This window comes from Salvelinus fontinalis, chromosome 3, assembly GCF_029448725.1.
Source record: "Salvelinus fontinalis isolate EN_2023a chromosome 3, ASM2944872v1, whole genome shotgun sequence".
NCBI lineage: Eukaryota > Metazoa > Chordata > Actinopteri > Salmoniformes > Salmonidae > Salvelinus > Salvelinus fontinalis.
In genome coordinates, this window is record NC_074667.1 from 72706842 (window position 1) to 72733579 (window position 26738).

The window sequence follows — 26738 nt, forward strand, 5'->3', positions numbered from 1 at the left end:
TTTTTCTTAGAAACTTTTAACATGAGTGAAATGATGTATTTGATATAAATGAGTTCACGTAATAACATACAAGCCCTGGCTCACAATGTCCCTTGAGTGTTAGTAAGGCAGTCAAGTGAAATTGATCACATACCGACAAACAGATTCTCTACTACAAGTTCTCTACTACTAACACATCCAGTGCTCTATTTAATTGGAGCATAAAAGTGTGGATCTTTTAAATCTGGGAGAAAATACTCAAACCGATATATTATATAGGATCACTTTGAGAGGAAAGAAAGCTTTGTTTCATTCAAATTCAAAACAACATTGCGCCTATATGCCAAAAGACCCTTTGCTATTTGAGTTGGATCGAATTAATCACAACAGACTAATGTCATGAACATCTCAGTCCAGCTTAGTCATTTCTGACACAAAAAAATACAATCTACTTTCTTGGTGACAACACTAGCAATAAAAAAACTAAAAGATATGTCTAAAAATACATCATTTAAGAAAAGCCATTGAATTCATAACCACTAAACAAACAGATTGTCTTAAAGTGCTTCAGGTTTCACATCTTCATAATCATTCACTGCTGCTTTGACATTGGACATTGAAACACTGGCACAGGACGGGTCACAGACTTTTCCCTCTTCATTCTCTGTGTCTTCCTCATCCCATCCATGTTTCAGACGCATCTCCCGACCTTTGACATGGGGCTTATATAGATATTTTCTCACAGAGCTCTACTGCCTTCTGAGAAGTGGCGTCATTCCTACTTGAGGCTAGTCCCTCAACTGCTATCAGAGTCACGCTATCTGCGTTAAACAATATGCATGGCCATCTACCTCCACCTGTCATACTGTGCTCTACACAAGCCATAAATTAGATTATTTGACCAATTTAGCATGACATAAATCACATGTGGGGGTCATAAGCTAATAAGGAGATTTTACTCAGAAGGGCAAACCAAGCACTGCTATAGGATGATGGCCAAACCAACCCTGATGAAATGATCAACCGTTCAATTAGAGAGATTCAAATGTGAAACTACAGGGGCAGATGTCTGGTGAAGTAGCGATCATAAAGAGCAGGTCTTATGCATGGACATGTGTCAGTCGGTCGGGTAATGCTATTGAACACCGGTTACAGGAGTACCAAATATAAACAATAAGGAGAACCCGGTGTGTGAGTGTGTTGTTGTAGAAGCCAGGGGAATGGGCCGGTCAACACGTTAGCGCCGGCTCTCCAACCTGAGGCTTCCCTACAAGAGAGGTGTTTTCTTTCCCCCTCCCCCAGGCTAGGGTAGGGGGTACGGAGTGACACTGGTCGGTCCTAGGGAACTAGTCCTCTCCTGGCGGGGTGGTGGGACAGGGCCTGTCATGTCTCTGTCTCTTTCTCGGGCCCCGCCGGTCCCACCGGTCCAGCCAAAGGGATCACATAACAAGTGATGTCGTCTCCTGAACCCAGCCTCTCATTGGGTAACCGCCAGCCCCTCTCTTTCAGGACCCCTCGCGACCGCATCAACAGGTCCTGGGCAGCCAGCGTGTATCTGGATGAGAAGAGTTGGGGTCAAAACATCGAAAGGTGCAATTTATTTCAAATGCGTATATTTTTAATGTTCATGAATTGAATTTGCAATGCATCCCAAATATGTGTTATGTGAAGGTGTTTGTCAAAAAGGTATTGCCACCGTAGTCATTTGTACAGGCTAGATACTGGCCTTTAGTGGAGATATCATTTAAATAATCCTCCTATACTAACCAATATTCAGTAGTTTTTTTCAAGGCTACCTGAATATTCAATATTTACCAGTGGAGGCTCTGAGAGGAGGAGGGCTCATAATAATGTCTGGAACGAAGCCAATGGAATAGTATCAAACACCTGGAAACCATGTGTTTGATGTATTCATACCATTCCACTTATTCCCCTCCAGCCATTACCACGAGCCAGTCCTCCTCAATTAAGGTGCCACCAACCCCCTGTGATATCTACACCGTTTTAATTGGTAATAACTGTAATAGATGTGAACCACAGACAGGTGTGAACCACAGACAGGTGTGAACCACAGACAGGTGTGAACCACAGACAGGTGTGAACCACAGACAGGTGTGAACCACAGACAGGTGTGAACCACAGACAGCTGTGCAGGCAAAGAGAAATAAAAACATTGGCATTCATATTATATTTTGATTTGGAGAGGGGGGCAGCATCTAAAAACTGGATTAAACAGTTTATTGTTCATTGCTCGGCGACGCAAACAGCGATCCTTCAATCAGAACCGTTTACCGATTATGGATGTAGCTTCGAACGTGGGACACATGCTGGTACATGCAGGTACAGTCTTTGACCCGTGACTTATCTCGAACGCAGTCGCTATTGAATACCCTTAGACCTCATCTTATTAATTAATTCAATAATTAATCAAAGGTCAATTATTGTGTAGATTACAGACTAGAGATTATAGTACAGTACCTCACAGGATCAGTGGGCTCGCAGCAGGACAGGAAGCCTGAAACTGTGTCTGCTACCTCCCTGTCCGTGGTCACGTCCCACAGCCCATCTGTACCCATCACCAGCACGTCGTCAGGGCCGTGCTCGTAGTCAGACATGTCGTACACTATCACCTGGAGATACGGGAGGGAAGGAGTGTAGGTCGAGTGTTAAACACGGCTGTAATAATAAGATAAATCATGGAGGCTTCCCATCTATCAATGAATTTGGATCAGATATCTTTGCTTTTCAGGATAATCAATAAAATACTGGACAATACATAGATTGATGAGCCAAAATAAAGTAAACTTATGTCATTAGATGTCGGCCAAAATTTGGAACACACTAGGATGCTTCTAGACAAGTCTTGATCTTGCAGATGGTTGGCGATAAATGGTCCTAGACACAAACAGCATAACATCTCTCATTCACCTCTGGGCAGCAGGAGAGAAAGGGCTTGATGTAGATGTTGGAGTTGTACACCTTCAGGTCATGATCCCCAAGGCCACGTGTTACCCCAATGGTGGCCATGACACGGGCCTACACACACACACACACACACACACACAATGTGAATAATGTGGGTTAGGGCCTGTGGATATGCTTAAATTTGAGAAATATCCACTTATGACGGATTAGTGACTCAGGAGCATTTATCTTTAACCACACAGCTAAAGACTGGGAGAGTTCAGTAATAACCATGAAATCCTCCCACACATACAGTGGAATGAACAACTAAAAATGATATCTTGCTATGTCTGTCCTGCAGGTGAACTGTCCTGCAGCGTAAACAAGGCAACAGTAAACATGTTGTCCCCCACGAATGATGCCGCCCCCCTTGGGCCAAATTAGATGTCACGACTAACACATTTCAGTACTTCAGTTAATTACTGTAGCTCCCGCCTTGGGCCAATCTGTGTCATTTTGTAAATGCCAGATCTTTATGGCAAGACGCATCATTCACCCAAGTTTAGTCAAAATTGGACCAATGCTGTCTGAGACATCGTGTGTGACGAACATACGAACGAACGGAGACAGATTCACAGTTCCCTCCCCGATTTCATCGTGGGGGACAATTAAGCTAAGCAGCTAAGCATTATTCCTGTCAGGGAAACATGACGAGGGCGGGAGGATAACCGCAACTCTACATGTGGTTTGAAGACCCAGCTATACTTTACTGTATAGCCAATCCAACGTCCCATGACTTGGTCAGGGTTTTAACTGGTCAGGAAAAATAATGTGGCTCTACCTACAGTACGGTAGACCTTACAGCACCATACATCTACTGTAAACCTACCCATGGTAGACCTTACAGCACCATATATCTCATGTAAACCTACCCATGGTAGACCTTACAGCACCATATATCTCATGTAAACCTACCCATGGTAGACCTTACAGCACCATATATCTCATGTAAACCTACCCATGGTAGACCTTACAGCACCATATATCTCATGTAAACCTACCCATGGTAGACCTTACAGCACCATATATCTCATGTAAACCTACCCATGGTAGACCTTACAGCACCATATATCTCATGTAAACCTACCCATGGTAGACCTTACAGCACCATATATCTCATGTAAACCTACCCATGGTAGACCTTACAGCACCATATATCTCATGTAAACCTACCCATGGTAGACCTTACAGCACCATACATCTACTGTAAACCTACCCATGGTAGACCTTACAGCACCATATATCTACTGTAAACCTACCCATGGTAGACCTTACAGCACCATACATCTACTGTAAACCTACCTATGGTAGACCTTACAGCACCATACATCTACTGTAAACCTACCCATGGTAGACCTTACAGCACCATATATCTCATGTAAACCTACCCATGGTAGACCTTACAGCACCATATATCTCATGTAAACCTACCCATGGTAGACCTTACAGAACCATATATCTCATGTAAACCTACCCATGGTAGACCTTACAGCACCATATATCTCATGTAAACCTACCCATGGTAGACCTTACAGCACCATATATCTCATGTAAACCTACCCATGGTAGACCTTACAGCACCATATATCTCATGTAAACCTACCCATGGTAGACCTTACAGCACCATACATCTACTGTAAACCTACCCATGGTAGACCTTACAGCACCATATATCTACTGTAAACCTACCCATGGTAGACCTTACAGCACCATACATCTACTGTAAACCTACCTATGGTAGACCTTACAGCACCATACATCTACTGTAAACCTACCCATGGTAGACCTTACAGCACCATATATCTCATGTAAACCTACCCATGGTAGACCTTACAGCACCATACATCTCATGTAAACCTACCCATGGTAGACCTTACAGAACCATATATCTCATGTAAACCTACCCATGGTAGACCTTACAGCACCATATATCTCATGTAAACCTACCCATGGTAGACCTTACAGCACCATATATCTCATGTAAACCTACCCATGGTAGACCTTACAGCACCATATATCTCATGTAAACCTACCCATGGTAGACCTTACAGCACCATACATCTACTGTAAACCTACCCATGGTAGACCTTACAGCACCATATATCTACTGTAAACCTACCCATGGTAGACCTTACAGCACCATACATCTACTGTAAACCTACCCATGGTAGACCTTACAGCACCATACATCTACTGTAAACCTACCCATGGTAGACCTTACAGCAACATATATCTCATGTAAACCTACCCATGGTAGACCTTACAGCACCATACATCTCATGTAAACCTACCCATGGTAGACCTTACAGAACCATATATCTCATGTAAACCTACCCATTGTAGACCTTACAGCACCATACATCTCATGTAAACCTACCCATGGTAGACCTTACAGCACCATATATCTCATGTAAACCTACCCATGGTAGACCTTACAGCACCATATATCTCATGTAAACCTACCCATGGTAGACCTTACAGCACCATATATCTCATGTAAACCTACCCATGGTAGACCTTACAGCACCATATATCTCATGTAAACCTACCCATGGTAGACCTTACAGCACCATATATCTCATGTAAACCTACCCATGGTAGACCTTACAGCACCATATATCTCATGTAAACCTACCCATGGTAGACCTTACAGAACCATATATCTCATGTAAACCTACCCATGGTAGACCTTACAGCACCATACATCTCATGTAAACCTACCCATGGTAGACCTTACAGCACCATACATCTCATGTAAACCTACCCATGGTAGACCTTACAGCACCATACATCTCATGTAAACCTACCCATGGTAGACCTTACAGCACCATACATCTCATGTAAACCTACCCATGGTAGACCTTACAGCACCATACATCTCATGTAAACCTACCCATGGTAGACCTTACAGCACCATACATCTCATGTAAACCTACCCATGGTAGACCTTACAGCACCATACATCTCATGTAAACCTACCCATGGTAGACCTTACAGCACCATACATCTCATGTAAACCTACCCATGGTAGACCTTACAGCACCATACATCTCATGTAAACCTACCCATGGTAGACCTTACAGCACCATACATCTCATGTAAACCTACCCATGGTAGACCTTACAGCACCATACATCTCATGTAAACCTACCCATGGTAGACCTTACAGCACCATACATCTCATGTAAACCTACCCATGGTAGACCTTACAGCACCATATATCTCATGTAAACCTACCCATGGTAGACCTTACAGCACCATATATCTCATGTAAACCTACCCATGGTAGACCTTACAGCACCATACATCTCATGTAAACCTACCCATGGTAGACCTTACAGCACCATATATCTCATGTAAACCTACCCATGGTAGACCTTACAGCACCATACATCTACTGTAAACCTACCCATGGTAGACTTTACAGCACCATACATCTCATGTAAACCTACCCATGGTAGACCTTACAGCACCATACATCTCATGTAAACCTACCCATGGTAGACCTTACAGCACCATATATCTCATGTAAACCTACCCATGGTAGACCTTACAGCACCATACATCTCATGTAAACCTACCCATGGTAGACCTTACAGCACCATACATCTCATGTAAACCTACCCATGGTAGACCTTACAGCACCATACATCTCATGTAAACCTACCCATGGTAGACCTTACAGCACCATACATCTCATGTAAACCTACCCATGGTAGACCTTACAGCACCATACATCTCATGTAAACCTACCCATGGTAGACCTTACAGCACCATACATCTCATGTAAACCTACCCATGGTAGACCTTACAGCACCATACATCTCATGTAAACATACCCATGGTAGACCTTACAGCACCATACATCTCATGTAAACCTACCCATGGTAGACCTTACAGCACCATATATCTCATGTAAACCTACCCATGGTAGACCTTACAGCACCATACATCTCATGTAAACCTACCCATGGTAGACCTTACAGCACCATATATCTCATGTAAACCTACCCATGGTAGACCTTACAGCACCATACATCTCATGTAAACCTACCCATGGTAGACCTTACAGCACCATATATCTCATGTAAACCTACACATGGTAGACCTTACAGCACCATACATCTCATGTAAACCTACCCATGGTAGACCTTACAGCACCATACATCTCATGTAAACCTACCCATGGTAGACCTTACAGCACCATACATCTCATGTAAACCTACCCATGGTAGACCTTACAGCACCATACATCTCATGTAAACCTACCCATGGTAGACCTTACAGCACCATACATCTCATGTAAACCTACCCATGGTAGACCTTACAGCACCATATATCTACTGTAAACCTACCCATGGTAGACCTTACAGCACCATATATCTACTGTAAACCTACCCATGGTAGACCTTACAGCACCATACATCTACTGTAAACCTACCCATGGTAGACCTTACAGCACCATACATCTCATGTAAACCTACCCATGGTAGACCTTACAGAACCATACATCTCATGTAAACCTACCCATGGTAGACCTTACAGAACCATACATCTCATGTAAACCTACCCATGGTAGACCTTACAGCACCATACATCTCATGTAAACCTACCCATGGTAGACCTTACAGCACCATATATCTCATGTAAACCTACCCATGGTAGACCTTACAGCACCATACATCTACTGTAAACCTACCCATGGTAGACCTTACAGCACCATACATCTACTGTAAACCTACCCATGGTAGACCTTACAGCACCATACATCTCATGTAAACCTACCCATGGTAGACCTTACAGCACCATACATCTCATGTAAACCTACCCATGGTAGACCTTACAGCACCATACATCTCATGTAAACCTACCCATGGTAGACCTTACAGCACCATACATCTCATGTAAACCTACCCATGGTAGACCTTACAGCACCATACATCTACTGTAAACCTACCCATGGTAGACCTTACAGCACCATACATCTCATGTAAACCTACCCATGGTAGACCTTACAGCACCATATATCTCATGTAAACCTACCCATGGTAGACCTTACAGCACCATACATCTACTGTAAACCTACCCATGGTAGACCTTACAGCACCATACATCTACTGTAAACCTACCCATGGTAGACCTTACAGCACCATATATCTCATGTAAACCTACCCATGGTAGACCTTACAGCACCATACATCTACTGTAAACCTACCCATGGTAGACCTTACAGCACCATACATCTCATGTAAACCTACCCATGGTAGACCTTACAGCACCATATATCTCATGTAAACCTACCCATGGTAGACCTTACAGCACCATACATCTCATGTAAACCTACCCATGGTAGACCTTACAGCACCATACATCTCATGTAAACCTACCCATGGTAGACCTTACAGCACCATACATCTCATGTAAACCTACCCATGGTAGACCTTACAGCACCATACATCTCATGTAAACCTACCCATGGTAGACTTTACAGAACCATACATCTCATGTAAACCTACCCATGGTAGACCTTACAGCACCATATATTTCATGTAAACCTACCCATGGTAGACCTTACAGCACCATACATCTACTGTAAACCTACCCATGGTAGACCTTACAGCACCATACATCTCATGTAAACCTACCCATGGTAGACCTTACAGCACCATATATCTCATGTAAACCTACCCATGGTAGACCTTACAGCACCATACATCTACTGTGCTATTCTGTTATGATGTCCACCAGTACCCAGTCCATAAACATTTCACCTTTTTGCCCTCTCCATATATGAGTGGGAACTTGAGGTCGTCTTCTACGATGGTTTTGTAAGCCCTGCAACAAATAGGATTACGGGTCAGGGATTAGTGATTCTATTCTGTCAACAAGTATATTCTTTTCCTGGTCAGGTTATGTGGTCTGTAAAAACTCCTGGCCCTAATCATAAAAAATACAATGGCCTGAAAAGTAACACACATGTTCGACAACAGCTGTCATTTACCAGCCGTTCATTGTGTGGTCCCTGAAGAGCATCTTCCTGCCCAGCTCCCTGTACTGGATCCTGCGAGGGAACTCCATGGACGTGAACTCGTTCCCAAGCAGCTCCGGTCTCAGGAAGCCCTGCAGGGACACACAGAGCAGAGAAAACAGTGACAAAACTTTATATGACAAACTGTCATGTCAAATTGACTTGTGACAAAATGGCTCGTTGATTTAATATATTTTTACGATGTGAATAGAGCAATAATCATCGGAGTTGGGGTAAATTACAGTCAATTCAGAAAGTAAACCAAATTCCAATTCCACATTTTCTGCATTGGAAAGCGATGAAGAGAATTGGAGTTGGAATTGGAATTTCAGTTTACTTCCTGAATTGTCTGGAATTGAAATGGAATTGACCCCAACCCTGATAAACATACCGTCAAGGAAGTGTCATGGCAGTAAGAAAAGTGAGGGTGGAACATTATATAGCTGTGATGCACAATCAACACACAGTACATCTCTCTCCCTGAGGGTTCCACCACTCTCCCACACAGCCAGCCACCCACCAAGCCGACAATAAATTAATAAAGATGTAGTCTGAATCAGACATTAAATAACATCACCCTCTCTCTCCCCTGCATCTTCCTTTTTGTCCAGGGCACCGTTGGAAAAGAGTCTCATATCCCGTGGTGATGGGATTCACCTGGTTAAAGGGACATTACACTTTAAAATCAAAGTTTCTCAGATGTTTTCAGACCTCTAAAGTCTGAAAACATCTGACAAACTTTAATTCATGAGTGAATCTCCCTTTTAAATCAGTAATACATAAATAGATGTATTAACCCTGTCCTCACCAGATACTGCAGGCGCTGCCTCTCAGACTCTGGCGTGAACTCGTTGGACATGGGGATGACCTCACCGTTACGGATGATGATGGCTCTGTAGAGACAGAGGAAGAACCAAAGTATAATGAATAATGATTCTATTTCTGTGGGAGGGACAATGACATACTGTATGATGACAAAGACAGACACCATAATGTGACCCCATATTAGGAGGACCCTCAAGACAGATAATGTGGTGTTAAGAGGGATGACACAGCAGGAATTCCAGGGATGTTACTGGATGATTATTGCCCCTAGACACTGATCTAAGGTCGGTTTAGACTAAGATTGACAAACAGTATACTGATCCTAGATCTGTGCCTATGGGTAAGTTCTACCAGGAGCTTACGGTTCAGGATGAATGGTGTTGCAGTACAAAGAGTGGCCAACAGAGGTCGAAAGAACTGCGGTGTGACATTATTATGAGCATGACCAAAGGAAACCTCTTTGAATCAATGGCTATGGGCAACATGTTATCACTTCCTTTAACCTCTGTTTCAGTCATTCAACTCTGCATTGAGTGACTGAAATCAAATACATTGAGTTGAATGTGTACAACAAGCAGGCCTGTAATACATCAGTCATTAGCCATTAGGGCATTAATCAATCCTGCTGCTATTAGTTTGATCTGTTGACCTACCTGCTGTCTCCTGCATTGGCAACGTAGAGCTTCCCCATCAAATGAATGGCAGCCAAGGCACAACAACCACCAGAGATGGTATAGGACATCTTCTCTTTCTCTATCAGTTCATCCTGTAATCAACAGAACAGGAACAGAAAACAAAAGGTCATTCATTCAATGGCTTGCAGAATGAAGTCAGTAGCACGTATTGCATTAAAGAGGTTATAGTTAACTTGAGAGATAACGACTACCAAAAGATAAATAATCAGTGCATTCTGTGAAACCCATTTTGCTCACTAGCTACTGTATCCCGTCTCATGTGGTAAACCGCTAGCCTCAGATGCCCAGGCTTCGCTGAGAGGAGATTTGGAAGAATGGTCTTGCGAAACTAGTAGAGCGCTATTTCACAAAGTAAGGTGATATGCTGTGAGCGTACGCCTGTGTCTTACCATCTGTTTGAAGGCGTTTTCTATGACACCCATGATCAGACTCTCCAGACTGACAGCCTTCTCCATGTGGAAGCGGATGGAGGGATCAGAGATGGCGTCAGGGTTCTCTGGGTCCTGGGTGGCATTCGCCCCCTTCTTCACCGCCACCTGGTAGGGGCTGCCATTCTTGGCCAGGCAGATAGGGAGCGCTGCAGAGGGGTTCTCCAGCAGGTGGGCAATGTCCTCCAGTCTGTCTCTGATAAGGCGATGGAGGAGTTTGGACGCCATGATAGCACACCCTGAGCCAGCGTGGCCGTCGAACATGCCCCAATACTGCAGAGGGATTCCTGTGCCATCCTGGAAAAAGTCAAGTTTAAGTCAAGTTTAAGTCAAACTAAGATGAAATCATATCAAACATGCATTTAGATATATCAATACAATTAGGCTGACAGTAAGAAAGGAGATAAATAGCCTGAAATAATAACACTGGCCACATGGGTCTCTCTAACAAGTCTCTTGCAAGATTTTAACTCAATGAGAATTACAAGCTCAGTGAATGCCTAAAGGATTTCCAGTGTGGAAATTTCTGTCAGAAAATGGATGGGAATAATTCTAACTTCATGACACGACATCATAGTAAATATGTTCACAATGACAGCAGTTACTGTGCCACAGAAAAACCTCCTAAAGACAGTGAATATTAAGACAGTGAATATCCCACTTGATTTTATTCCCTTCCACATGATGTCTTTATGCCGGTAAATCCCACTAACTAGATTTCCACCAAACCGGTGAATCTTACTTCTCACCATCTTCTTTTGTGCCTATGCCAAGAAGTAATAGTGTTAAGTATAGTGTAGTAGTGTATGTTCAGACGGTTAGGACATATCTAAGAGCCCAGTGCACAGAATGGACAGCAGTATGGAACTCTGTTAACCTCTTACTGGACTAGAGGAGGAGGGTCACACGAAGCAATGATGTAATTCATTAACGGGAGGGACAGAGGGTGAACATGGAGAATAGAGGGGGTTGGGAGGCCAGCAGAAGGACGGGAGCGATTGACCCGACATGACACAACCCTTTGAACAGCACTGTATCGACTGCTATAGACTCTGCTGTGTAAATACATTTGACAGATTATGGAGCCATCTCTTAGTGAGTGGGTTTTTGGCTTTGTGTGCTAGGGGCGGTTAGCTGCTCTACGGACCCACACAGAGCTGTTTCTAAATACAGCAGCGTACAACGGTCAGTCTTAAGGAGATTGTCTTTGCTTTGCCAGGAAAGAAAACGAATCCCCAGCCACCCAACGATGTCTGGTTCTTCGAAGTTTGGACTGGAGACATTTAAACTGACATGGTTGTATTAGAGAGAGACCAGGGTGAACCTTGCTGTAGTATATCACCAAGGGTCCAACCTTCACTATAGAGGCAGTAGTACATAGAATACAGACATTTGACCAGGATGTGTGCATGCTTTGCCTAATCTCCTATTGTAATGCTGTAGGCCTAGTTTTTGGGCCGTCTACTAATATAATCATAATTATTAGAACTAATGCTCAACATTCTATGATTTCAGGTAGTCTCACCCCACTGTCGTCCAGCAGTGTGGAGTTGCGCTGTTTTTTGTCGCTCAGCTTCTTCACGTAGAGCAGCTCACAGGACGCTTGGTCCTCATTTAGCATGCTCTTCCCAGCATTGATGGTCCTGGGGAGGGTGGGATGGTGGTAAAGAAGGTATGGGGATATCATAAATCTCCTTGGTTCAGGTGCTGGACGGACAAATCACCCAACCAAGGTGCATCTCAGATAAATCACTAATGAGAGCCTATCAGCGTGGCAGACATTGTTTCATTTTGTCATGGTGAGATAGTAATGTTATGATCTATGTAAAAACATAAAGTGGAACAGATAGTGCTGTAGGACTGGGATTAAGTGTTTTCATTACTGGCCTATGCTGCTTAACGATAATAGCTTTGTGCAGCATGACTTCATATTCTGATCATCTCAGTGGACTGGGGCTCAGTGGACTGGGGCTCAGTGGACTGGGGCTCATTGGACTGGGGCTCAGTGGACTGGGGCTCAGTGGACTGGGGCTCAGTGGACTGGGGCTCATTGGACTGGGGCTCAGTGGACTGGGGCTCAGTGGACTGGGGCTCAGTGGACTGGGGCTCAGTGGACTGGGGCTCAGTGGACGGGGGCTCAGTGGACGGGGGCTCAGTGGACTGGGGCTCAGTGGACTGGGGCTCAGTGGGCTGGGGCTCAGTGGACTGGGGCTCAGTGGGCGGGGGCTCAGTGGGCTGGGGCTCAGTGGGCTGGGGCTCAGTGGGCTGGGGCTCAGTGGGCTGGGGCTCAGTGGACTGGGGCTCAGTGGACTGGGGCTCAGTGGGCTGGGGCTCAGTGGGCTGGGGCTCAGTGGACTGGGGCTCAGTGGACTGGGGCTCAGTGGACTGGGGCTCAGTGGACGGGGGCTCAGTGGACTGGGGCTCAGTGGACTGGGGCTCAGTGGACTGGGGCTCAGTGGGCGGGGGCTCAGTGGACTGGGGCTCAGTGGGCATGGGACTGCGCTTGCAGTATGTGGGAGTAGACACTGCAGTAGTCTGAGCAGAGGTGGAGTGTTTTTTTCCTCATACTTGTATATCACTACCATAGTTAATATCATACTCTCCATTCACATGTATTAGATACAGTATAGCCCCTTTAAGAATATTTTGCCACAGAGGACAGTTTCCAGCTCTCTCCCTTCACCTCAGATCACTGCAATGTTTACACTTTTCATGACACTGAAATGGAATGAAGTCATACATTACATTACAAAGCCATTATCCTTAGGGCTTTGTGATTCGGAAGAGGGGCGGCCAAAAGGTTTCACCCCTGTTTTACCGTTAAAGCTGAGAAACGATTATTCTCTGCCACTTCGGTGCGAGGATCCAACAGGGTCAAGACACTTTTATAGCCTTTTCAGATTCAATTAGCGGTATTTACAACAATGGGTTTTAGCCGGATCGTATTGTAAAAATGTATTGCACAAATTGGAGCATACCACCCTGCATACCACTACTGGCTTGCTTCTGAAGCTAAGCAGGGTTGGTCCTGGTCAGTCCCTGGATGGGAGACCAGATGCTGCTGGAAGTGGTGTTGGAGGGCCAGTAGGAGGCACTCTTTCCTCTGGTCTAAAAAAAAAAAAAAATATCCCAATGCCCCAGGGCAGTGATTGGGGACACTGCCCTGTGTAGGGTGCCGTCTTTCGGATGGGACGTTAAACGGGTGTCCTGACTCTCTGAGGTCATTAAAGATCCCACGGCACTTATCGTAAGAGTAGGGGTGTTAACCCCGGTGTCCTGGCTAAATTCCCAATCTGGCCCTCTTACCATCATGGTCACCTAATAACCCCCAGTTTACAATTGGCTCATTCATCCCCTCCTCTCCCCTGTAACTATTCCCCAGGTCGTTGCTGCAAATGAGAACGTGTTCTCAGTCAACTTACCTGGTAAAATAACGGTAAAATAAAAAAAATAAAAAAATAATCCTTAAAGTGTCCCTAACTATTACAGAGGTGGCCTAGCGGATAGACCATTGGGCCAGTAACTGAAAGGTCGCTAGTTCAAGTCCCTGAGCCGACAAGGTGAAAGTTCTGTCGATGGTCGCCATTGATAATGGCAGATCCTGGCCGTGACTCTCCACATTTGTACATCTGTGAAATAGGACAAATATAAGCACCCACCAAAATATTATTAATGATGTACTAGGAGTAGTGTGGAAAAAGAGAGAGTCTGTTTTATACAGCTGTGCCCTTACCCCAGTCATTCAGAGGAGAGATATTTCATCACCTGAGAGGATGGGTGATATCTAACCAACAAGTTTACAAGCTGATCCATCATGTACATTAGCCACCTGTCTAGGATCATGATGATGGTGGGCAGAGTCAATGTACTGACTTTCACCTTTTCACAATGGTCTTGCACTAAACAAGTTATAACTTTAAAGGCTTAGTTAAGCCTATACATATCCTTCAGAAATCATTCTTAAAGCTGAAATATGTCACTTTTTGGGCGACCTGACCAAATTCACATAGAAATGTGTGTTATATCTCTGCCATTCTCATTGAAAGCAAGTCTAAGAAGCGGTAAATCTGTTCCATGTGCGCTATTTCTATGCTTCCCGTTCTTAAGTTTAGTTTTTGCGTCTTTTACTTTTGGTTTTGTACACTAGGTTCCAACAGCTGAAACTCCAATATTTTTGGTTATGGAAAATATACTTGCTTGTTTTGTCACATAAACTGAAATTAAGCAAATTATTAGAATTTTAGCAATCAGGAAATGGCAGATTGATTTTTGCATGGTACACCTTTAAGCAAATGTCTTGCTTTATAAAGGTGGCAAAAGGGCTATGTCAAATTTGGCAAAATAAATGCTATTTCAACAGGTAGAGGGAATTTATCCCTATTTGGTTTGATGTTCTGATATCAGTGTTCTAATATGAGGTAGAAACAGCAATGGCTGCCCAAATCATGATTATAAAAAGCCATCCAGTTTGTAATCAGTAAGCTGGCACCATAGAGTAGTGGCCAGGGTAGCATTAGTCCTGATGACAGGGACATGAACTTAGCGGCCAGGTCATGTTGTTCCATGTTTTACAACCAATGATGTATGTAAACCCTGGATTGATGATGCTATGTATTGGGCATTGAGAGGCTTTGAAGTCACCAGTCAGACATATTGACACTTTTATTTAACTAGGCAAGTCAGTTAAGAAGAAATTCTTATTTACAATGACGGCCTACCCCAGACAAACCTGGGCCAATTGTGCACCGCCCTATGTGACTCCCAATCACAGCCGGATGTGATTAAAGCCTGGATTTGAACCAGGGAACCAGCAATGCAGTGCCTTAGACCGCTGCGCCACTCGGGAGCAGCTCTCTGTAGGAATTAGTGAAATTCTACAGTATTTCAATGACATGTTTCAAATGTTTAAGTCTTTTTGTTGTTGTAGTGGGGACAGTAACATTAGTAATCTTAAAAGATCTCAAACAATTATACTTTAAAGATGTTTTAATATTTGTATATGTATTAAATGTTTATGTTTAGCTCACATCATATAAAGTATGCACTGAAGTGTCTGTAATAGAGTAAATACGGCCAAAAACTAATGTACTGTAGACATTAACAAATGCATTTCTGTATTTTTTACAATGTTGGAGGAGTGCCAAGATATATTCACAGTGTCTTCAACACAGCACCCCCTATCAGTCATCTAGTGCATTATATAAATCATTTCTTACAACACATCTGCAACTGGTTTGTCAGTATTTGGGGTGGCAGGTAGCCTAGTGGTTAGAGCGTTGGACTAGAAACCGAAAGGTTGCATGGTCAAATCCCCAAGCTGACAAGATACAAATATGTCATTCTGCCCCTGAACAAGGCAGTTAACCCGCTCTCATTGAAAATAAGAATTTGTTCTTAACTGACTTGCCTAGTTAAATAAAGGTAAAAAATCATACATTGGCTTAGAGGGGACAGTTCTTTTTTTTTGCCTGCTGGATAAAGTCCGAGCTTGCAGCTTTTTCAAAATGTTCACAAAAATTTTACATCTCACAATTCATGGGATTTATTTTGTATGTGTCACATCTGCAATATCTATTTCATTATAACTAATTTGGCAACCAAGGAATGTACTCTACGCGTAAATAGACATTAATTTCAGTGAGTCAATTAAAGTGCAAGCCAGTCATTCCCTGGTCTTCATGATGTACGAGAACAAAACAATGAAGATCATGTTCTACTCAATTTGTGACATATTTTCTCATCAAGGCACAGTTTCAGTCATTGTAAACATGTGACTGAAATTCTTTGTCTGCGTTAAGCAGAAGAACAGCGTTAAAACAAATATCTTGCTAACTAACTAACTAACTCACGTAGGAGACTTTCAAAAGAGGAAGCCTCCAGTTCTACTGAGTTCCTCATCAGTTGGTTAAGTTATTTTGTTGCTGATGAAAATCGTTCAATCCTTTTATCTAAGTAATGATGACATACTGTAGAGAACCATCTACATTTTGTGCTCTATTTGTTGTATAATTCATCCTCTCAAGAGAATTTAGCATACATCACAAACCACAGTGATGATGATTACAATTCAGTGAATCAAATCAAATCAAATGTTATTGGTTGCGTACACATATTTGCAGATGTTAGACGCAGGTGTGGCAAAATGTTTGTGTTTCTAGCTCCAACAGTGCAGTAATGCCTAACAATACAAAACAATACACACGAAAGCGGAATATAAATATATATGTGTATGATGGTGTGTTTAGACAGTATGGACAGTATATGAATAGAAAAGGTATGTACAGCAGTAGTTATATTGGATGATCCTTGACTAGAATACAGTATATACATATGAAGTGGGTAAAACAGTATATATAAACATCCTTAAAGTGACCAGTGTTCAATGATTATGTATATAGGGCAACAGTCTCTAGGTGCAGCAGGATTGAGTACGGGTGGTAGCCAGCTAGTAACAGTGACTGAAGATAAGGACTGGGTACTGGTGGTGACTATTTAACAGTCAGATGGCCTGGAGATAGAAGCTGTTTTTCACTCTCTCGGTCCCAGCTTTGATAAACCTGCACTGTCTAGGTGAACAGGTCATGGCTCGGGTGGCTGATGTCCTTGATGATCTTCTTGGCCTTCCTGTGACACCGGGTGCTGTAGGTGTCCTGGAGGGCAGGCAGTGCCCCGGTGATGTGTTGTGCTGACCGCACCACCCTCTGGAGAGCCCTGCGGCTGTGGACGTTGCAATTTCTGTACTAGGCAGTGATACAGCCCGACAGGATACTCTCAATTGTGCATCTGTAGAAGTTTGTGGAGGTTTTAAGGCCAAGCCAAATTTCTTCAGCCACCTGAGGTTGAAGAGGGGCTGTTGCGCCTTCTTCAACACACTGTCTGTGTGGGTGGACCATTTCAAGTCGTCAGTGATGTGCACACTGAGGAACTTAAAGCTTTTCACCAGCTCCACTGTGGCCCTGTCGATGTGGATGGGATAATTCTCTCTCTGCTACTTCCTGAAGTTCACGATCAGCTCCTTCATTTTGTTACATTGAGAAAGAGGTTTATTAACCATTGCACTGCCTCATGTTTGACTTCATCTCATGACAAAAATGAGTAAGAGTCACATGTCTTTAACAAAGTGAACTTGGTGGTCAAAAGAACTCTGATTCTAACTTCATTCATAATCAGTTTTCTAAGAAAGCCAAACAAGTTTATCACCAGAAGTCAAGATGATCTATTCCTGCCTGAGGTGCCTGTGGTTTCCTGTCACAGTTTCTCAAGCATGCAGTGATTCGTTGTAGTGTAGGAGGACCTGCATGACAACGGCCTCCACACTTCTCAAACTATTCAACTTCTCAGAAGAAAATATACTAGTAAAACAGTTTATTCAAGTTCATTTATTATCTTATGAACACGTGATCGTTGATCTGATATAACATTTGGAGGTGGTAAACTGTTCCCTCTATTACACTGAGAGTGAGATAAGGAGGGTGGTACAAAATATATTGACGGGAAATATGTTAATAGTATAGTCAAAACCTTGTACTTACAAGGTTATACAATTATATACTGAACAAAAACATAAATGCAACATGAAACAATTTCAAAGATGTTACTGAGTTACAGTTCATACAAGGAAATCAGTCAATTTAAATAAATTCATTAGGCCCTAATCTATGGATTTTACATGAGCAGGGGTGGGCAGGGGTGGGCCTGGGAGTGCATAGCCGGATGTGGAGGTCCTGGGCTGGCGTGCCTTACACGGTTTCTGTGGTTGTGAAGCCAGTTGGATGCATTGTCAAATTCTCTAAAAGGACGTTGGAGGCAGTTTATGGTAGAGAAATGAACATTACATTCTCTGGCAACAGCTCTGGTGGATGTTCCAGCAGTCAGCATGCCAATTGCACACTCCCTCAAAACTTGAGACATCTGTGGCATTGTGTTGTGTGACAAAACTGCACATTTTAAAGTGGCCTTTTATTGTCCCCATCACAAGGTGAACCTGTATAATGGTCATGATATTTAATCAGCATCTTGATATGCCTCACTAATGGATTATATTGGAAAAGTTGAAATGCTCACAAACATCGACGTAAAGAAATTCATGCACAACATTTGAGAGAAATAAGCTTTGTGCGTATTGAACATTTCTGGGATTATTTATTTCAGCTAATAAAACATGATACCAACATTTTACATGTTGCGTTTATATTTTTGTTCAGTGTATAAAACGATTGAACTTCAAAAGTATTTTACAGGTAGAAACAACTGAAAAGTAAACACACAAACATTTAGACTCCGAGGTCTTGTTTTAGGCAGTGTTCACAGCCTTCTTGTTTAGGAAGTGTTCACAGCCTTTTTGTTTAGGAAGTGTTCACAGCCTTTTTGTTTAGGAAGTGTTCACAGCCTTCTTGTTTAGGAAGTGTTCACAGCCTTTTTGTTTTAGGCAGTGGTCACAGCCTTTTTGTTTTAGGCAGTGTTCACAGCCTTCTTGTTTAGGAAGTGTTCACAGCCTTCTTGTTTAGGAAGTGTTCACAGCCTTTTTGTTTTAGGCAGTGGTCACAGCCTTTTTGTTTTAGGCAGTGTTCACAGCCTTTTTGTTTTAGGCAGTGTTCACAGCCTTTTTGTTTTAGGCAGTGTACACAGCCTTTTTGTTTTAGGCAGTGTACACAGCCTTTTTGTTTTAGGCAGTGTTCACAGCCTTTTTGTTTTAGGCAGTGTACACAGCCTTTTTGTTTTAGGCAGTGTTCACAGCCTTTTTGTTTTAGGCAGTGTTCACAGCCTTTTTGTTTTAGGCAGTGTTCACAGCCTTTTTGTTTTTTGGCAGTGTTCACAGCCTTTTTGGGCAATTTGTAAATTGTGCTTCTAATATAATTTGACTGAAGGCTTTTAAAGTGGAATGTAATGGAAGGTAGTTCCGGGTTACAGATAACTGATGCCAGGCTCACTGAGATGGATTGCTACTGTATGAGTAATTCAAAAGGCTTTTGAGCTCCAGCATGCCAACTTTGAAAAAGGTTAAAGTCGTCCATTGAATTCCTGTACAGTAAGCCTTCCTGTGACTCTCTGTTCCCACCTAAAAGCTTTCACAGACAGATGACAGATCTGTTGTTTGCTAATTGTTTATACTGTGAGGCAACTGCTTTGAGGAAATGTTGTGTGTGAATGCACTCTGGGTATGCACCCAATTTGAAAATATTGACACAGTATGCAGTATACTGGCTCCAAACAGTTCCAAGGCTGGAAAAGCATTGGTAGCTGTCTGGTTTGCCATAGGTGTCACAATTTAACAATATAATCAACTGTACTGCAATGATGAACATCAGCACACTGGCCACAGTTGTGCTGCTTAACATTTATCTCAGCCTCACTCAGTGAAACAGTGAAGGATCTGTCAATTGATGCCACGAGGAGATTACATTGACATTATCATTTAGCAAACGCTCTTATCCAGAGCGACTTACAATAAGTGCATTCAAATGAAGGGCCATGAACAATTGCATAACATGCATCAAATCCAAAGGCAGAAACCACAGTAGTGTGTGCGACATGGTTAAGTGCCATTCCATAAGGGATCTAGGTTAGACAAAGATATAGTAATTGTCAGGAGCCGGAGGAGATGGGAGGGGAGGGACTCTCTTGAGTCTAAAGTTGCTGGAGGCCAGAGTGCTTTCAGTCTGAAGAGACTGTTCTTTAGTCTGCTGTCCTGATCATAGTGAAGACGAGGTCATTAATGCCGAGGACAGAAAAGAGTTGTGACTGGGATAGGTGACTGGCTGCAAATTCTGATATCTAAATGACCACATCTGAACGTACATAGTTAAGTTTGACCAGCTGGAGCGTCCAGAGTCCATCTTCACTGCGTGCTCATTGTTTCCACCCTGTCCTGACTAGAGTGATTTGGACTGCATGGAGGTTATATATGGACTTAGTAATGATCATCGGTACAGAGGGAGCAGCTAAATTCTTCTCCATTCTAAAATGGCTGTGCCAAACTAAATACACACATTTCATGCCACTAATTTAGCTGTTGTAGTTTGATTAAATAATACAACAAATCTATGTACAGTTGAAGTCGGAAGTTTACATACACCGTTGCCAAATACATTAAAACTCAGTTTTTCACAATTCCTGACATTTAATTCTAATAAAAATTCCCTGTTTTAGGTCAGTTAGGTCCACCACTTTATTTTAAGAATGTGAAATGTCAGAATAATAGTGGAGAGAATGATTTAGTTCAGCTTTGATTTCTTTCACCACATTCCCAGTGGGTCAGAAGTTTACATACACTCAATCAGTATTTGGTAGCATTGTCTTTAAATTGTTTAACTTGGGTCAAACATTTCAAGTAGACATCTACAAGCTTCTCACAGTAAGTCGGGTGAATTTTGGCCCATTCCCCCTGACAGAGCTGGTGTAACTGAGTCAGGTTTGTAGGCCTCCTTGCTCGCGCATGCATTTTCAGTTCTGCCCACACATTTTCTATAGGATTGAGGTCAGGGCTTTGTGATGGCCACTCTAATACCTTGACTTTGTTGTCCTTAAGCCATTTTGCCACAACTTTGGAAGTATGCTTGGGGTCATTCTAGAATTGGCTTCCTATTCCGCAACAAAGCATCCTTCACTCATGCTGCCAAACATACCCTTGTAAAACTGACCATCCTACCAATCCTCGACTTCGGTGATGTCATTTACAAAATAGCCTCCAATACCCTACTCAATAAATTGGATGCAGTCTATCACAGTGCCATCCGTTTTGTCACCAAAGCTCCATACACTACCCACCACTGCGACCTGTACACTCTCGTTGGCTGGCCCTCGCTTCATACTCGTCGCCAAACCCACTGGCTCCAGGTCATCTACAAGACCCTGCTAGGTAAAGTCCCCCCTTATCTCAGCTCGCTGGTCACCATAGCAGCACCTACCTGTAGCACACGCTCCAGCAGGTATATCTCTCTGGTCACCTCCAAAACCAATTCTTCCTTTGGCCGCCTCTCCTTCCAGTTCTCTGCTGCCAATGACTGGAACGAACTACAAAAATCTCTGAAACTGGAAACACTTATCTCCCTCACTAGCTTTAAGCACCAGCTGTCAGAGCAGCTCATAGATTACTGCACCTGTACATAGCCCATCTATAATTTAGCCCAAACAACTACCTCTTTATCTACTGTATTCATTTATTTATATTTGCTCCTTTGCACCCCATTATTTCTATCTCTACTTTGCACTTTCTTCCACTGCAAACCAACCATTCCAGTGTTTTTTTTTAACTTGCTATATTGTATTTACTTCGCCACCATGGCCTTTTTATATTTTTATTTATTTTTATATATTTTGTTTGCCTTCACCTCCCTTATCTCACCTCACTTGCTCACATTGTATATAGACTTATTTTTCACTGTATTTGTCACGTTCCTGACCTATTTATGTTAGTTTGTTATGTGTGTTAGTTGGTCAGGACGTGAGGTTGGGTGGGCATTCTATGTTTTCTGTTTCTGTGTTGGTTTTGGGTTGCCTGGTATGGCTCTTAATTAGAGGCAGGTGTTTGGCGTTCCTCTAATTAAGAGTCATATTTAGGTAGGCGTTGTCACAGTGTTCGTTGTGGGTGATTGTCTTCCGTGTCTGTGTAATTGTTTGCACCATAAGGGACTGTTACGGTTTGTTCGGTTTGTGTAGTCTAATTGTCCTATTCGTGCGTTCTTATTGTTTTATGTAAGTTCGTCGTATAGGTCTGTCTTCACCGTTTTGTTGTTTTGTTAGTTTACACAAGTTCGTGTTTTTTCGTTAAATAAATATGTGTTCAAACTTCGCTGCGCCTTGGTTCCCTCAATACTCCTCCTTTTCGGTCGAAGAGGAGGAGGACCGCCGTTACAGTATTATTGACTATATGTTTGTTCTACTCCATGTGTAACTATGTGTTGTTGTATGTGTCGAACTGCTTTGCTTTATCTTGGCCAGGTCGCAATTGTAAATGAGAACGTGTTCTCAATTTGCCTACCTGGTTAAATAAAGGTGAAATAAATAAATAATTAAATAGTCCATTTAGAAGATCCATTTGCGACCAAGCTTTAACTTCCTGACTGATGTCTTGAGATGTTGCTTCAAAATATCCACATCATTTTGCTTGCTCATGTTGCCATCTATGTTGGGAAGTGCAGCAGTCCCTCCTGCAGCAAAGCACTCCCACAGCATGATGCTGTCACCCCTCTGCTTTACGGTTGGGATGGTGTTCTTCGGCTTGCAAGCCTCCCCCTTTTTCCTCCAAACATAACGATGGTCATGATGGCCAAACAGTTCTATTTTTGTTTCATTAGTCCAGGGGACATTTCTCCAAAAAGTACAATCTTTGTCCCCATGTGCAGTTGCAAACCGTAGTCTGGCTTTTTTATGGCGGTTTTGGAGCAGTGGCTTCTTCCTTGCTGAGCTGCCTCTCAGGTTATGTCGATATAGGACTTATTTTACTGTGGATATAGATACTTTTGTACCTGTTTCCTCCAGCATCTTCACAAGGTCATTAGCTGCTGTTCTGGGATTGATTTGCACTTTTCATACCAAAGTACGTTCATCTCTAGGAGACAGAACGCGTCTCCTTCCTGAGCAGTACGATGGTTGCGTGGTCCCATGGTGTTTATACTTGCGTACTATTGTTTGTATAGATTAACATGGTACTTTCAGGAATTTGGAAATTGCTCCCAAAGATGAACCAGACTTGTGGAGGTCTACAATTTATTTTCTGAGGGCTTGGCTGAGTTCTTTTGATTTTCCCATGATGTCAAGCAAAGAGGCACTGAGTTTGAAGGTAGGCCTTGAAATACATCCACAGGTACACCTCCAATTGACTCAAATGATGTCAATTAGCCTATCAGAAGCTTCTAAAGCCATGACAACATTTTCTGGAATTTTCCAAGCTGTGGAAGGCTACCCAAAACGTTTGACCCAAGTTAAACAATTTAAAGGCAATGCTACCAAATACTGATTGAGTGTATGTAAACGTCTGACCCACTGGGAATGTGATGAAAGAAATTAAAGCTGAACTAAATCATTCTCTTTACTATTATTCTGCCATTTCACATTCTTAAAATAAATGTGATATGCCACTCTGGCATGTGTAATGTCCGTTTTTATAGTTTTCTCTGTTTGCTACTTGAGTCATCTCTTTTCCTCTCGTCCTGCATGCCACTTCCCCATGCGCTTCTGACACCAAGCCTTGCCTCTTGTTACTCAAGCACTTGCCGTGCCATTCACTCTGTCTGCACGGTCAGATGCAACAAAATGTTGGTGACGACGATGCAGATTTACACTTTGCATCTTAATATAAATCCACAAGTGTTCTATAATTACACTATTATTTTGTGTATCTAACTGTCTGCAAACAGCTAGTTTGTCTTTTTTTAGTAAGTTGTGACTCAAATAAATTGTGTTGGCCGATAAATGCTAATCGCTAGTTAGCTGGCTATCAAGCTAGCTAAATTTACAAAGAGTCCGGGCAAAAGTAGCTAGCTAATATCGCCTGGTATCAGTGTATACACCATCCAGCAAAATGCTTACTTGCTGGTTCTTGACAATGCTACAACAAGCTAGCTACATGAAGAGAAAACAGATCATGTCATGAGAAAACATGTCATGTAACATGTCATTAGGGTCCCCTGGGAAACACTGACGGACACGGTTCATACCCAGACACAATAATTCCTCCCTGGCTTTTTTCATCAAGCAACAATCTATTCAAAGTGCTGCCCATTATATTCCAACTATAGAATTAGAGTAATCATTCTATTTCCATGATTCTAACAGTTCAACAATGAATTAGGCCTAGCTTTTTCTACCTATATCATACAGCCCTGTGTGGCACAGTGTGGAAATTATAACAAGTGCAGGAAATGCAGATATTGATGAAAATGCTGAAAATGAATTTGGGTTCAAGTTGGATTGAACAGTATAAAACAATTGGAATGGCTAAAATCACTTATAATTTAACTGTTGCCACCCTGGGGTCATTAATTACTTATAAAAACTATTTAGAACTTTTATTATTCAAAAACATAAAATCCTGTCAAATACCATCACAAATGTGAAAAATATTGTGATATGATATTTTGGCCATATCGCCCAGCCCTACAAAAGATTAAACACATTTTGGCCAAGGGATCTGTGGATAAATAACATTTAGAGGGTGTAATACAATACAATACAATGTAACATTATTCATCTACAATTTATGTTCTTCACCCTGGGCAACATGGGCCTGGGAGGTTTACAGGTATCCACAGTACTCCACCAATTATAAATTTTTCAACTCCCTATTTCTTGTACTCTTGTAATGTGCAGAATTGCAGGAAATTTGATGAAAAGAGTAACGTTTTCTCTCCGATGCCAAGGGCCCTTTCCAAGGCCCAAGACTTGGTTCGTCTGGCCATGTACTGACAAAGTCATAGCAAAACTAAAGCAAAAAAACGGTGCAAAAAAACCCTGAACTATGCGACTTATTGAATCTTTTTGAAAGAGACCAAACGTATTTTGACACGTAATAGTATAGTAGTACACAGTCCATCCATATCGTATAAGACACACATTTCCAGCAATAGCTTTAAGTCACATGATTTATATTATTTGATGTCCAATTAAGAAAGAAAGGGCTTATAATAGATCATTAGTGACGTGGACAAATTATCATAGACTACTACTGAATATATCATACTGTGAGTCTGTAGCGTTTCAACGTTTTTGTTTATCCTACATTTTGCGAGATCCTATTAAATACAAGATCCCAAAAAAGATTGAACTGCAACAACTGTAGCAGTTCATTGTTTGTTACACTGTTTCATAGTAACCAGACAGTGGCTGCTACAGCATCAGTTTCAGCAGCAGCAGAAGGCTGTGTGCTATTTGGTGAATTTGCAATAGCAACACCGCGTCCATATTCGCCACACACCGTTAACTGCGTTCTCTACTGCAACACTAAAACGGTTTTATTGCCAACAGTGCATGTGAATGACCAGTCGAGAAACCACTCACTCTGCGTATCCTGTCCGCCAGGGAAGCCTGCTGTCCCTCTTCAAAGTCAGCACAGGTCGAGATGCATGTTCTGTCGAGTATTGAAGAAGCTCCGATGTAAGGTCCAGAAACTCGGGTCGACCGTAAGGGAACCGTGGAGGCAGACCGTCCTGGTGACAGTTCTGATGTTGAACGTTCCCGGAACCGTGGTGCTGGTGATGACCGTGGGGTATCATTCCTCCCACCAGCGTGGACATCGCATTTTTTACTTTACTTATCATTGCGGTGGGAATAATAACCTAACACGACACAGAAATTAATTAATAACCCAATACTAACGTAGCGAAGAACAAAATGATCCAATGACTATAAACAGCATTTCAGGAAGCGATCGTTTCCGGCCTCATGTGACGTTTGACAGACACTGTTTTCCTCACTGAAAATATATCCTACCCCTTGCACACTCAGTGCATATAATAACCAAGGAGTCCCTCAGAAGGCAGGGGTTTAGTGAACGCTGCTGTCTGTGGGGGGACACACTCCAAATTGCGCTCTTGACTGGACTGGACACAAAATAACTATTCCCTGTGACAATGCAGAAAATGCACACTCTTGAGCGGTCCATTTATCAAAACAAATTGATAGTCTCTATCAGGGATGGGCAACTTTAATGGGGTTGGGGGCCCTAAGCGAAGTTTTAGAGTTAATTTCATGCAATTTGGCTCATTTTACCATGGGGCGTAGAGAAAAATGTGCAGTTTTACAGTCAATTTCCTACAATTCTACACATTTTGCAATACGGTGGAGAACAATGTTGCAGTTTTTAATATGATATCTGACTAA

General features: G+C 42.5%; 1 protein-coding gene across 1 annotated transcript; it reads right to left on the reverse strand.

Annotated features, from left to right (window-relative positions):
• On the reverse strand, positions 1-26396 carry LOC129851407 (protein phosphatase 1H-like). The gene is made up of 10 exons (XM_055917918.1): positions 25917-26396; positions 12445-12562; positions 10881-11216; positions 10450-10562; positions 9780-9864; positions 8945-9063; positions 8715-8778; positions 2908-3015; positions 2458-2609; positions 1-1534 (listed from the first exon to the last, which is right to left on the reverse strand). The coding sequence occupies exons 1-10, from the start codon at positions 26174-26176 to the stop codon at positions 1363-1365; spliced, it is 1527 nt and encodes a 508-aa protein (XP_055773893.1). The 5' UTR covers positions 26177-26396; the 3' UTR covers positions 1-1362.
• Between the last annotated feature and the right edge of the window lie 342 nt (positions 26397-26738).